Below are 14,193 nucleotides of genomic sequence, written 5' to 3' on the forward strand. Positions count from 1 at the left end.
GACTGCACAGCCTGCCCATCTCGGGACCAGGGGTATGTCACCGATTCCTGCTCTGGTCTCATCGCCTTGCCCGCGGATTCCGGGGAGAGGGGTTTCCAGGGCGGACCAGGCTGGCTGCAGTGGGCTCTGCAGAGACCTGCTCAAGGAGAGGTCTCCCTAGGCCCCTCCTCTCTGCTGACCCCAGAGAAGCAGAGGCAGAAGCCATCAGGAACTCTGGCTCCATCCACCTCACCTAACATGCCCTGGAACGTGCCTTGGCACATAGCTGCTACGGAGATGGGAGATGGGTCGCACTGGAAGGGGACTGGTGAAACATAGCAACGGGAAAGGGGTTTTAATTTGTGCAAATCTGGATCAAATACTATCCCCCTCAGATCACATCACCTGCTCCAGAGACCCCAGGCCGAGGGGCTCACAAGCAGGACGGTTTTGACTCTTCTCTGAGGACCCGGGTCCCTGAGAGGCACTGGGTGGGGGCTGGGCAGCCCCCAGGAGGGCACCCAGAGGCCAGGACGCTGTGAAGTACCAACTTACGAGCTAACACACAGAATGCATAATTTTGGCTAAATCCTCCTACTAACATTCACAGTTGCCGTTGCCAAAGATATATGAACCAAATTACGAGAAGACGCTCTGATTCCTCCCGTAAACCTGGGAGCCTCGTGTGCAGCCTCCCCTCTGTGGAACACCAGCTCTCCTGGCCCCTGGCCCATTTGGGCCGTGGAAGGCCGGGCACCGTGGGCGGTGAGGGATGCCTGTGGGGACATCCCACGACCTCAGGTGGCCCGGCCGGGGCTCGGCTTCTCCAAAGGCCAGGTGACGCACCCGCCCCACAGCACTAAGGACAGGGAGACACACAGCCACCTCCGGTGGGGAGGACGTGGGCGGGACGGTGGGCAGGGGCCGGGCGCAGGCCGGGCTGGGGGCATGGCCGCTGGGTGCCGGGGAGCCACTCACCGGAGCCGCGCCGTGGGGACTGAACCATCCCGGCCTCTCCCAGCCGTGCCGCTCCTGGAACACGCAGCCTCGTGCGAGGAGTTCCTGGTTGTGGAGGGAGAAGAGGCCCACTCAGGCCTGGCCAGACGCGCAGAGGAGGGCAGGGAGGGGAGAATCCACCACCCGGCACCGCAGCAGGCAGTGGGCAAAGAGGTCCCAGTACTCGGAACCAGGACCCAAGCCCAGGCTCTGACTCCAACTGTGCGGCCCTCCCAGCACCCACACTGCCCACCTCAAGAATCCCCCATCTGCAGAATTACCTTCTCTTATGGACCGAACAGCACCCCCAAATTCCTATGCTGAAGCCCTAACCCCCAGTGTGACTGTATTTGGAGACGGGGCCTGTGAGGAAGGGATTAGGGTGAAATGAGGCCCTAAGGGTGGGGTCCGAAGCCTTATGAGGAGAGGAGAAGCCACCAGGGCTGTCCCTCTGCCAGGAGCAGATACAGCGGGAAGGCGGCCGCCCTCACCAGGAACCGGTCAGCGGACACCTGGATCCTGACCGCCCAGCCTCCAGGACTGTGAGAGATGAATTCGAGCCCCCCAGCCTGGGATGTCTGTTACGGCAGCCCGAGCGGTCTGGGACACCCAGTGACCCAGCGATGCCACAGCTAAGCGTACACCCAGAAGAAATGACACCAGGGACGCAAACAAGCCCGTGCACACCTGCGTTCACAGCCACCCAGAGGTGGGGACAGCCCAGGCGCCCATCAACGGACGAATGGATGGCCAGTGTGGTCCACCCATACGATGCGATGTTATTCAGCCTGACAAAGGAAGAACATTCTGACACCTGTTATATTGTAGATGAACCTCAGAGGCCAGGTAAGGAAAAGCAGCCCGGCCGCCAAGGGCCACACAGGGTACGATCCCATTTATGCGAAAAGACCAGAACAGGCACATCCAGAGAGACAGAAAGTATAGATCGGTAGCTTTTCTAGGCTGGGGGGTGGGGGCGACATGGGGAGTTGTTGCTTAATGGGTACGAGGTTTCCTCTCGCAGTGACGAAAACATTCTGGAACTGGATAGCGGTGATGGTTACACAGCTCCGTGAGTGTACTTAACCCCCTGCGTTGTACACTTTAGAGTGGTTCAAATGGCAAGCTGTACGCCGTGTGCACTTTACCACAATAAGAAATTACAGCAGACACAGTAAAGTAATGTGGTGGCAGATTTCTTTGAAAATAAATTTAGCCTGGGGGGAAAAAAGAATCTCCGCTCTAAGGTTTGGAAGGGTCCTGTGCCTGGGGCCAACCCAGCCCAGCGCCCAGGAGGAGTGGGCTTCGGAAGCTGAGCGTGGCCGGGCGTTCAAGTGCCAGGACCGATGGGCGCCAGAGGCCAAGACGGCCTGAGTCTCCCCCTCCCCGTGGGCCACCACCTCGAGGAGGAGGGCGCTCCAGGTCACATGCCAACTGGTGACCCCCGGATGCTTCCTCCCTGGACGTCCAAGGGGGTGGCAACCAAGGACACAAAACCCACTCCCCTCCAGTGAGCGTGGGGACACCTCCACCAGAGACGCATCACCCTTCCTGGGAGGGAAAATGGAGAGCAGGCTCCTCTGTTTAACAAAACACACGCCAACCGTCAACAGCTGGGAAGTGTCACCAGGAGGGTGCTGACGAGGAAGTGAAGTGTGGGTGAAGGCAGATTCCTCCCCGGGGGCAGGGCTGCTGCACCCGCCAAGCCCCCTCCAGGCAGAACTGTGCACATGTGAGCAACGTGCCTGAGCCCATCCTCCACCCGAGAGTCATCGAGCAAGCCCTGCGCTCCTTGGGAGACTGCTGCGCTGCGGGGACGGTGCAGGCCCGGGGACAGGCTGGGGGAACCCGAGCCCACGTGGGGCCCAAGATTCCCAGCTGGCCCTCTAGGCCAGGCTGGAGGACAGGGCAGCCCGGGAGCCAAGGATGTCTCTGTCCTGGGGAGGTGCCGTGGGCACCAGCTCCCTCTGGGGTCCAGGCGCTGGAGCCCCAGATGAAGGAGGCTTCTTCTGCTTAAATGTTACCTGCTCACTGCGCCCTGCCCACCTGCCTCCCGCCTCAGCCATCCAGTCAACAAACATTCCCTGAACACCTACCCAGAGTCAGGCTCTGCGCTCAGAGTGACTGGGGCCCAGCCCCCGTTGCCAGGGTCCTCGTAGACGTGGGGGCAAGGAAGGGGGGATGGAGATGGACTTGGGGTTGGGGGGGGTAATGGGAGCACAGGGAAGGCACCTGGGTTGTCAGGGGCCTGGGAGAGTGCCCAGGGGTAGGCCCCAGGAAAGGGCACCTGACGATGGGTTTCATCATATAAGTAGAAGCTTGCCGGGGAGGAAAGACATCCCAAGCAGGCCCCACAAGCAGGAGCACGTCTTCTTAGCACGCCACTGCCTGGTCCTGCCCTCCTGATGGGCGACTGCACACACCTGCCGGTGCACCTGGCCCTCACGACCCCCCACTGTGCTCCAGGCACATTCCCTCGGTAAGTGCCCAGGGAGCGAAGGAGCCAACACCTGCCCTGCAGCTGGGGGCGGGGGGGCGCTGCATGCACTCTGTCACCCCACACCTGGGGCTCCCAGAGAGCGCCGGCAGCCGGCACAGAGCAGGCACTGCAGGGGGGGGGGGTGGCACCTCGTGCAGGGGGTCCGTCCTCATGTTGCGTCCAGCCAGGGGCTCGTCGTGGGGGAAGACGACCGAGTAATTCTTGGAGTAGGACTCGTGGCTGCGCTCTCGAATCCAGCGGCCGTGGTCCGTGAGCGAGTGATGGAAGCGCCTGTCGTGGATGGAGTGGCCCGTCACTGCCTTGGGGACCCTTGTCCCCTCCACGGGAGTCCTCCCTATGGCTCAGGCCTCAGGGGGGCTCCTGGCTCTCCGTTCTCCCACCGAGGGGCCTTGGGCAGCCCGCAAATCTCGGGGAGCTCAGCGTCCTCGCCTGCAGCCCCCTACAGCTGACGGGCACAGGGAGTGGACACCGCAGGCTCAGGGCCTCAGGCTGGGGAAGTGCGTGGGGTGAGCCATGCTCCTTGCCCCCGACCTGGGCCCCGGGCCGGACAGGCCCCGATGATCTCGTGAAAGCTCACGTGAGGGATCTTCGGAGTTTAGGGTCAGCAGATGTGATGGAGCACCCCTTTCCCCTCGGTGCCCCTCAGCGGAGGCAAGGCGTGAAGGTGACGGCCTCTCAGGTCAGACCCCCAGGAGGCGCAGAGGAGTGGGAGAAGTCCCAGCTGTGCTGGGGGCACTGCTCCCAGGGATGGTGTGGCCGCGATCCCTGCACGTGTGTCCCCTGGCAGCTGGGGGGACACCAGGTGCAGCCACTCCACCCATGGTGGTGTCCAACTCCGCCCGCGGATCCCACGCGATCTCCTGCTGAGAGGCCCCTCCCCCAGCCTTCACGGAGGGAGGATGGCCAGGGCCAACCAGCAGCCCTGCCGCCTGGTCCCCAGCGTGGCCACAGTTGCTGGGCTGCGTTACACGCTGCGCCCTGCAGCCCCTCCCAGGAACAGCCCACTCTCAGGCGCCCAGCTCACTGCGGCCCCCGCCTGCCCACTCCTCCACTCCCCGCCTGTTGGCATCTCACGTGTCCTGTGGGGCCCCCTCCCCCCGGCTGTGTCCCCATCGGTGCTGCTGTCCTCAGGGGCCGGCCTGAGCCTCGGCAGGGCTCCTCAGCTGCTCTGACCTGGGCAGGGGCAGGTGCTGCCGATGTGGGAATTAGCACGACAGATACTATTCGTAGTGACTGCCGTCGTGCAAGGAGCCCTTTTCCAGGGCAGGCCCAGGGCTGAGGGCCACCTGCAAGAACCCCTCGTGCAGTCCTCAGAGCGGCCTCAGGTGTGGGGCTCCTGGTTTGACTCATTCCACGCGACAGGAACCTGCTGCACTGAGCCAGGAGCTTCCAGAAAGAAGGGGGGCCATGAAGAACCGCCAGGGGCCTGGGGAGGGGTCCCAGCGGCAGCACGTGGGGCTGCAGGAGCAGGCTGGCGAGGGGCTGAGCCGGGGCGGGAGGAGGCCAGGAGACTCACCCCCCTTGGCAGCAGGAGCCCAGTGGCTCCTGGGATGGGACGTGGTCACCCACCCAGCCTCGCTGAGAGTGGGGCTCCTGGGGGGCTCTCAAGGGGGGAGGTGGAGCCTCAGTTGTCCTCTCAGACCCCCTGGGTGGCAGGGACCAGGGAGGGGGATGGGCCTGAGGCAGGGCTGGGTGATCCCTGCACAGGCACATCCGGCCCCTCTAGACAGGCCCCCACCAGCCCCTCTGCTCGCCCCTGTGCACACCTGTGGGTGTCAGGGGCGGGGGCACTCAGCTCAGCCCAAGCACGACAGGGGTCAGCAGCGGAAGGACCACTCCCCGTGGTCCACAAGGACCGTTTTCCACCTGCATACAAGCGGGCAGAGGGGCCTGCAGCCGGGGTCCGGCGTCCAGCCACCCTCCTGACATAACAAAGAGCGACTTCTCCTTCCCTGGTTGCCAGGACCCCAAGAGCTTTCTTTAAAAACAACGGCCCGTGCTCTGGGCCCCACCTATGCCAGGCCCTGGGGGAGGCGACGCATCCCTACCATGAGCCTCAAATGCACTCCACTGAGAGGGTGGATCACTGTTCCCATTTCACAGATGGGGAAACCAAGGTCAGGGAGGAGGAAGAACTGGCTAATTGGTGGGGGGCCGGGACAGCTGAGAACCTGTTTGGGTGTCCAAAGGGGGTGCCTCTGCCACCATCCGTGAGGCAGCTGCTGTGGCCTGAAGGGCACCTGGTGCCAGGCCAGCCCCGGGAGCCTCACATGCAGGCCAGGGTCCAAACACGCCCTGGACCCGGCCCTGGGCCCCGATCGCCTCCTCAGGCACCTCTCCCCGAGCCCGTCCTCCAGCGTGTAAGACGAGGAGGTGACATGGGTCAGAACTCTGCTCTGACCTCCTGAGTGTCTAAGCAGGGGAACAAGGCTGGCGCTCCCTCGTCCGGGTTTTTTGGTGACTCCCTGACACAGTGCCCTCGTTTCCTGGCTCTGCCTCTCTTGTGGTGCCTGGGTCTCCATGCCCCGCTCAGGCCAGGGAAGCAGAACATCCCATCAGTGCTGAGAGGCCCCGGGTGCCAGTGCCACAGCTGGTCCGGTGGTGGCATGTGAGTGGGGATGGGGGCGGGGGGGTGGGTGCTGGGTGGACACGGACGCCCCACATCAGTGACCGCTCAGGCCCGATGCCATGAGCCGATCATCTCCTGGGTGCATTGCCCGGGCCAGAAAGGCGGGTGGCCCAGATCACAGCCCCGACCCCTACCCACTGGGCCCCAGCACTCAGGGGCTCCCTCCCTGGGCCCTCTGCCTTCCAACCTGTGACGCAAGGGGCCGGGGCAGAGGCAGGAGCTCTGCCTTCCACCCACAAACCCGCCCACAAGACGCTGCCTCTAATGTCACAGCTTGTGAGAAGAGGCGGCTGAGGAGGGAGGCTCAGACCCGTGCCAGGGGCCTCCACCAGCCCTGGAGGTGAGAGGCCGCTCGGCGAGGCCGAGGATACGCCCTGGTCCGTCCGATTCCAGTGCTGAGGCCTCACCCCGCGAGGGAAGCCGGACGGCAGACAGCCCTGCAGGGCTGGCGCTGGGTCCCTGCCCACTGGCTCGCACGCGGAGTGACTTCAGACACGATGCCTCTTGCGACGGCGCCTGTTTCGCTGTTTGTAGTGGGAGGGGCTTGGACTGGCCCATCCCTGAGGCCCCGTGCAGCTTTATCATTTCTGGAACATTCCTCTCTTGGGAGAGCACGTGGGCACAGACCCAGACAGACTCCAAGGTGGCGCCAGAGCAGACCACGCTGTGCCAGGCGCCATGGAGGGGGCGGCAGTGTTGGGGGGACCTCAGGGTATGTCTGTCTGTCTCTGTGGGGGCCAGACATCCCCCCCAGTGGACGCGAGGTCCCCAGTGGGCCAGGCAGGGACGAGGTGAGCAGAGGAGCTAGGGTGCGCTGAGCTGAACCAGCAGCACCTCCAGCCCTGCCACCTCCAGCCCCCACCTCCAGCCCTGCTGGGCAGATGGGATCTCCCCAGTCAGAGCGGAGCGGGCCGAACACCCACAGAGGCCCCTCGAAGCCGCTGCCTCGACTGCCACCTGCAGGGCTTGGGGCGCAGAACTGCCACCTGGGGGCCAGACCCCAGCCCCACCGATTGCCACCCTCCGGACCCTGCCTGGGGGCACCCGCATCCCTGTCCCGACTCATAGAGGTCAGTGGGACGCCTCCCAACTCTGATATCAGTGCCCCCTGGGCTCAGCTCAGCTTTGTTTAGTGTTTCCGTGTGCAGACCTGATGCCGAGCGTTTTACCTACACAAACACGCTCACTGCTGCCGGCGACGTTTACAGCGTATACATCACACCCCAGGTTACAGAGAGGAAAGTGCTCGGCACAGGGTCTGACTGATTCCAGACACCCTGTGAGTGACGGATGGATGCAGCTGACATGGCGCTCAGGGCTGCCTGTCTCCCAGACCTGCACATGTCCTAACAAGGACCACCAATTCAGCCCCATTTCCTGGGCAGCCTGTGCAGTCCCTCCTGCTCCCCGGGCCTCAGTCTCCCGATCTGCAAAGTGGGATGATAAGATCCCACTGCTGAGCCCAGAGCTGTCAGGCGGGTCAGGCAGGACACTGGGACAAGAGGTCCTGGAAACTGTAGAGGGCCGTGGATCTGCCAAACCCAGGCACCCTGCAGCACCGCCCCCGCTGGCAGGCTTCTTCCCTTTCTTCCCTTACTGCCACCTCTTCCAAGAAGCCCTCTGGATTTCAGGGAAGGCTCCTTTCTAAATAGCCCTGGATATTTACCCCACCCCACCCCACCCCATCCTAGGGCAGCCGCCTCCTGCCCGCGGGTCCCAGCGGGCCCTTGCCTGATGTCGTAGCTGTGCATGTCCTTCTCCGGGCGCCCGTGGATGATCCAGTGGGCCAGCTCCTGCCCACAGCCACCTCCCAGCATCATTCCTGGCAGGAGCAGAGCCGCAGGTCTGCGATCCACCCCCAGGGCCCTGCACCTCAGTTCCATGCCCCTCCCACCTCTATGGGCAGCATCAGCCCCTAAGCCCTGGATCTCACACCTGGGGTGCCACACACCTCCTAACGGGACCTCACCCCCTCCCGGCAGGCTTGTCCCATCTCCACCCCTGTCAGGGCTGCAGTGCTGCCAGGCCCAGCACCCCAACCCGGGGTGGGGGGTGGGGCTCTGAGAACTGAAGGAGAGGCCCAGTTGGCTGTCTTCACTTGCAGGGATGCCAGGGAGTCGGGGACGCACTGCTGCCCACGCTTACCTGCACTGTTGAAGCCGCAGCCCAGGAAGAACCCACGGAGCTCGGGTGCCTCCCCCATCAGGGGCTTGTGGTCCGGTGTGAATGACTCTGAAAGGGAGGGGTAGGCCTGAAGCTCCCTCCCGGCCACATGCTCCTGGGTGGTGTCTCCCAAGAGGGCAGTAATTGAGGTGGGGGTGTGTAGGTGCCTCCTTCATCCAGACCCTCCCTATCCTCAAGACCCAGCTCAACGCTGCTTCCTCCAGGAAGCCTCCGTGATTGCTCCTGCCACATTCCCCTGAGTTCCTCAGCATTTACGACCTGAACTGGGTTCTGCCTTGGGGGGGTCCTGGTGTGTCTCATGACTATCACCATTCTCCTGCTGGTGAGGGGCCGCTCCCTGAGCCCCCATCACTGCACGGGGCTCCCGGTCACTGTACCATCTTCCTGCTGTGTCACTGCAGGGCACTCTTGCCCACTGGACCACGAGTACCTTGAGGGCAGGGGCTGGGCTTTGCTCACTGTGTGCGGTGTCTCGAGGCCTAGCACAGGGCCCAGCAAACAGTAGGTGCTTGATAAATGTTCACTGAGTGAATGAAGGATCGTAAGTTCTTTGGGAGAGGAGACCAAGTCTCTCGCTTCTGTCTGCTGCCAGCGTGCCGAGAGCAGAGGCCAGGATTGGAGGGCATAATGATGAAGAGCTGGACTTTGCAGCCACAGTCCTGGGTTCAAACCCTGCTTTACCCCTTCCCAGCGTGTGACCTTGGCTCAGAGCCGCCTTGATTTCCTCATCTGTAAAATCCGGATCAGGGTATTTACTTCACGGGGCTGTGAGTTAGTCGGTCTGCAAACATTTGCAGCCCACCTGTTTGTGCCCAGAACTCAGCCACGGGAGGTGGCTCCGAACAAGACAAGCCCCACCCCTCGGGGAGCCGACCGGAGAGTGAGAGGGACAGAGAGTAAATGGGTAAATAAGGGGAACAGGGAATGCCTGGGGAGAAAACACAGGGGGACTCTGGGCCTGGAGTGCCCAGAGGGCTGGCCGCTCCTAACCGCCCCCTGGCGCCATCATAACCCCGGGTCACAGAGGAGGACGCTGCACAGCAAGGAGCTGGGGCCGCCGGTCAGGGCTGCCCGGCTCCCAGCCGGGCCCTCAGCCGCCGTGTGCACTGGTCACAAGCGCTGTCTTTCTCCCTGCTGGTGACCGGCGACCCCGGTCTCCGATCTTCAGCGTCTGAGCTGAAGGAGGCCACCAGCCCTGGGAAGCTGGGGAGCCTCCCAGACAGCCACAGGGAGGGTGGAAGAAGCGGGGCGGAGAGGAGGGCGGGGCCTAGGGTGAGTCCCTGGAGGCCACGGTGACACTGGTGAGCCTCCGGGGGAGGCGTCAGGAGGGGCGACAGCCCTGTGAGGAAGCGTCAGGGGCCTCTCTGGGGACTGTGCGGAGGCCGGGCTGCAAGGGGCAAGCTGGGGACGGGGTGGGGGGCGGGGGGGGGCAAGCGGGGGGCGGGGGGCGGGGTGCAGGGGGCGGCTCCCGCGACAGTGATGGGAGGATGCAGTTATGTTCGGGGATGACCCGGTGAGCACTTCGGGAGTGTTGTAAATGTTTCCAAACGTTCTGAGCAGCCTTACAGAAAGCCAGCAGGAGGGAAGTTTGGGGGTCAAGGTCGCCTGGATGTTTAACAAATGACTCGAGAGGATGCAGGATGCATGGGACAGGGGCCCCCACCTTGGCTCTGACCTCCCGACCTTGGAACGAGAGGTCTCCCCGCCCCCAGCTTCCCCGAAGTCAAGGGGGCCTGGGATTTCCCTGTTCTGCTCCGGAGGCCGAGGGTCGTTGACCGGCCTGTCCTCCCTGGTGAGAAGTGCTGATGTCCCCACGGAACCTCCCTCGCAGCTGGGAAACCAGACTCCACATGCATCTCCCCCCCGTAGGGCTTCCTGGGGGCCGTGACCCCCAGTCCAATTAAAGCGAGAATGCTCCCGTGCCCCTGGGATTGCTTTGGGCCTGGGTTTCTCACTGCCAGCCCCACGCAGCCCCGGGAAGCTGCCGGGGCAGTGAGCCCTCGGCTCTCACACCGCACCCTGGGCCCCAAGACCCTGGGGCTGGCCGGGGGACCCCAGCTGCCTCTCCCCAGAAAGCTGTCCTCTCACCAAAGGCTCTTTCATGAGCTGAACAGATTAAAGCAGTCGGGGCTGGCGGCTGTGCAGACACCGTGTGTGCCGGAACCAGAAAGCCTGGACTCCCCGTCAGTCCGCAGGCTGGTGTCGGGACCCCTCCCCTCCCCGGGCCTGGCCTGCCCCTCACGCCCTGCTCGGCCTGTAGGAAAGGCTTTGACGGCCGGCCTGGGCCTTGCCCTGCAACCTAACGTGTGGCTTCCTCGCCTCACTCCGCCTGTCACCCATTTCACAGATGCGGACACCGAGGCTCAAGGAACTCAGCGCCTCAGACACAAAGTTTCCTCTTTGGGCAACTGTACCTTTCGGAACCTCTCTCCACCCCTAAGTAGGCACATCCTACCCGTTTCTCGCCTTTCTTGAGGATTAAAGCGATCCCATCCGTGCAGGAAGGAGGGGGTATGCCCACGTGTTTCTGCTGGAACCAGCCTGGGGTGGCGTGTCTCGCCCGCCCGGAACCCTGGCCCCGCAGCCCCCCACGGCACCCTCTGGGTGGCCCACCCTGCTCCCACCACCCCTGTACCTCCTGCCCTCAGCCCCGCAGCTGAAACGTCTGGGCCCCAGGGCCAGCTTGGGCCCCTCTACGCCCAGAGGCCACTGTCTGCCAGGACCCCAGGCCAGCAGCCTCACCCCTGCACCCCAGTGCCGTCACACGGGAACGTGCTGCCCCCCTGTCCCGAGCCCACCCGCCTTGGGTTCCAGCTTCGGGAGCTCCGCCCAGCCTCCCACACAGGCTCCCCCGCTGCGCTCCCCACGTGCCCGGGCACGAGGCAGGCGCTCAGCCGTCAGAAGGAGCTGGGCGGATGCTGTGCGAGCTCCCCCACACCACGTCCCCGCTGACGTTGTCCCGGGCTTGAATCTTATTCTAGAACCTTCTCCATCTGCACACAACCTTTGAGACGCTCAGCGTGCCTGGGCCTCCCCCACCCTGGGGTCCCTGAGCTCCCTGGGCAACCCCAGGATTGCCCTCTCTCAGGCTCCGTCGTCGAGCGGTCATCTCTCCGTGCTGAGCTGTGAGTGACCCGTGCTGGGACAAGTCACATCAGTTTGAATGTCCAAAGTCTAGCCTGGCCGGAAGGCCCTAAACAATAAACTAGTGGCCTTGGCCAAACGTGTCAGTGCTGGGGGTCCGAGTCCACCTCGCCTGGTGTTCGATCCCCGTGGGCACCGACCAGCCGGGCAGGGTCAGGGGCTGCACCGTGCATACCCAAGGCGGGCACTGGAAGCTGAGCCACTCTGTTCTCCCCCTTTCCCTCCAGCTTCCTGCAGCTCAGCTTTCCCGGGGGCCAGAGGGGAGGCACCGGCTTGGGCCTTTCCATGCTGTGTGGGCGTGTGGCCCTGCTGGCCTGCCTGCCGAGGGCAGAGGGCAAAGGGGGCGAGGCTGACCTGGAATGGGGGTCTGCAGGCCTGTGAGGACGGCATCAGGGAGGAGCTTGGCCCTGCTCTCCATGCTCAGCCTCACCAGGCGCTGGGAGGGCGCTCATCCCACCTTACGGATGAAAACACCAAGTTCCAGGGAAAAGTCAAGCAGGGATTGAGCCCGGCGGGACCTCAGGAGGGACTCACGCGGGCGTGGACGGGAGGAAGCCGCGTGCCGCCGCGTGCCCGTGGGCGGACTTCTGCCCTCACCGAGCTCACGTCCTTTGCCTGCAGAGAAGAGCGAGCGCGGCACCCGAGGCCCAGGACGGAGGGACGGCCGGCGCGCGCCCGGCACAGGCCAGCCTCAGGGGGCAGCCCTCCCGCCGGCTCCAGACCCCCCACTCACCTGGGCCGCAGACTGTGGACTTAATCCCCGTTTTCTCCAGCACGGGGACCCGGTTGACGGCACCTTCAATGTGCTGGGTGAACACACCCCAGTCCAGGTCGAAGAGGCCAAAGGCAAACTTGTCCGACACCTGGGGAGGCGGGCAGGGAACTGCCCTGTGACAGCGCCCCACGGGAGTGAGAGCCAGGCAGGGCCTGGCCAGCCCCTCCATTAGGTGGTGACAGCGCTGGGCTGGTCCCGCAGTGTGTCTCCCCTCCCCCAACCCCTCAGCGGCCCGTCTGCGCCCCCTTCCCGCCCCGCCCCAGGCCCGCCTGCTCTGCCCGGTCTCCCTGCCTCCCGCTCTCCTTCACCCCATTCACCTAAGTCAGATCGGCCCTACGTGAGCGGACCCTGCCCACGTCTGCCACCAACCCACAGCCACGCTGACCTTCCTTCGGGTCTTCGGGAAAAGCAAGCCTGATCTGACCTCAGGGCCTTCACCTCCACCTGGGGCAGCTCCTCCCCCGCCTTCTGTCTGCAGGGCTCTCTGCTGACGTCAGCTCCTCAGGGAGCCCTGCCCGGCCACCGTCCGAAGGACATCCTTCCACGCCAGTCTCGCTAGGCTCATCCTCAACCTGCTAGCTTCACTCGGGGCACAGACCACCATCCCAAATCGCATTACTTCTTTGCTTACTTACTGTGTGTCTCCCCACCAGAATAGAGGCCTCTGGGGACAGGGACTCTTATTTTGGTCTCCCTCTTTCTCCCCAAAGTTAAACAGTATCTGGCTGAAAGGACTCATTTTGTTGTTCAATTTGTAGACTAAATGCATGAGTACGGGAGCTGGGGTGGTCCGTACATGCTCGAGGGGGCTGGGGGGTGCTGAGGGGGCCGCTGGCCCTGCATGAACCCCAGGAGCTGCCGGCAGAGCAGCCCAGGCTGGAGGGAGATACAGCCGCAACCACGGGGGGTGGGGGAGGGCATGGGATTGTTTGTTGATGGACAGAGGGCTTCAATGCTTTCATAATCTTCTAAAGTCATTATTTCACACTTTGCAGCCTCTGATGATTGATGTTTTGAGGCAAGCCCTCCACCTGCCCTGAGTCTGGATCTGCCTGTGTGCCAGGTTCTTCAGGGGTTGGAAAAAATGGGTTTGACCTTGACCTTGTGGGATGGGGGACCTGCCACTCCTCAGGTAAGCCCCCAGGGTCAGGGGAGCTCCGGGGGGACAGTCTCCGGAAGAAGGCTCCTCCACGCTGAGATGCAGCCCCAACCCCTCCCTCGAGCCCTGGTGTCTCACCTCCTCCCAGAAGATGGGGTTGGTCTCGTAGCCGCCCACGGACAAGGCGTCCCCTTGGAGGCGGAGGTAGATGGAGGCGTCGTGGTCGCGGACGTTGGGCATGTTCTGCAAGGTGGAGCACAGAGGCCTCGGGGTCAGGGTCACAGACCCAAGCTGGGCCCACGGTGCCACCTCCTCGTTGTAGGACCCTGAGGACAGGGTGGACCTGGGGCCTCTGCGTCACACAGTGGACAAACCACCCCACTGAAACCCCATAAGATAGCAGCAAAGATGGAAGGGCGGAGGGAGGGAAGAGAAAAGGGTAACCCACGGAACACAGCAGACGGGGGATCTCAGCCAACACCGGAGGTGCAGAGTGGATGGGGGAGGGCCGGCGCCTTAGCTCAGGGCTGGGAGAGGGGAGACAGCTTGCCAGCCTCTGTCCAGTCCCCTCCAATCTGCAAAGGCCGAGCCTAGGGCAACCCCAGGTCCCTCTGCAGGGGGCGGTGGGCCGAGTGTGTACGTGTGCGTGCACGCATGTGTGTGAGTGTGCATGTGTGTGTGAGTGTGAGAGAGAGTATGTGCGTGGACGTGAACAGGAAGTTGGACTAGGGTCTCTTCAAAGCAATTGGACCCAGATCCCTTCCATCCCCACTGCGTGCAGCCCAGGGCCTGGCCCTACCCTGCAGGGGCCCTGAGGTCTGTCTCTGGAGAAATGGGTCCCCAGGGGCTCCAGGCTCCGGGGAGGTGAGAAGCCGGCTGCCATCCCC

The 14,193-nt window shown here is 63.7% G+C and overlaps 1 protein-coding gene across 4 annotated transcripts in view; it reads right to left on the reverse strand.

Moving 5' to 3' along the window:
* SARDH (sarcosine dehydrogenase) overlaps positions 1–14,193 on the reverse strand; it is a 64,484-nt gene that overhangs the window by 35,583 nt on the left and 14,708 nt on the right. For all 4 annotated transcript variants that reach the window (XM_067742713.1, XM_067742715.1, XM_067742714.1 and 1 more), the window contains 6 exons: positions 13,445–13,549; positions 12,166–12,295; positions 8,250–8,336; positions 7,836–7,926; positions 3,604–3,745; positions 958–1,041 (listed from right to left, as the gene is read on the reverse strand). In XM_067742713.1, the coding sequence (XP_067598814.1) occupies positions 958–1,041; positions 3,604–3,745; positions 7,836–7,926; positions 8,250–8,336; positions 12,166–12,295; positions 13,445–13,549 (639 nt within the window). The remainder of the gene's footprint in view (positions 1–957; positions 1,042–3,603; positions 3,746–7,835; positions 7,927–8,249; positions 8,337–12,165; positions 12,296–13,444; positions 13,550–14,193) is intronic.

The sequence above is a fragment of the Pseudorca crassidens genome, chromosome 7, assembly GCF_039906515.1.
Source record: "Pseudorca crassidens isolate mPseCra1 chromosome 7, mPseCra1.hap1, whole genome shotgun sequence".
In the NCBI taxonomy this organism is placed as follows: Eukaryota; Metazoa; Chordata; class Mammalia; order Artiodactyla; family Delphinidae; genus Pseudorca; species Pseudorca crassidens.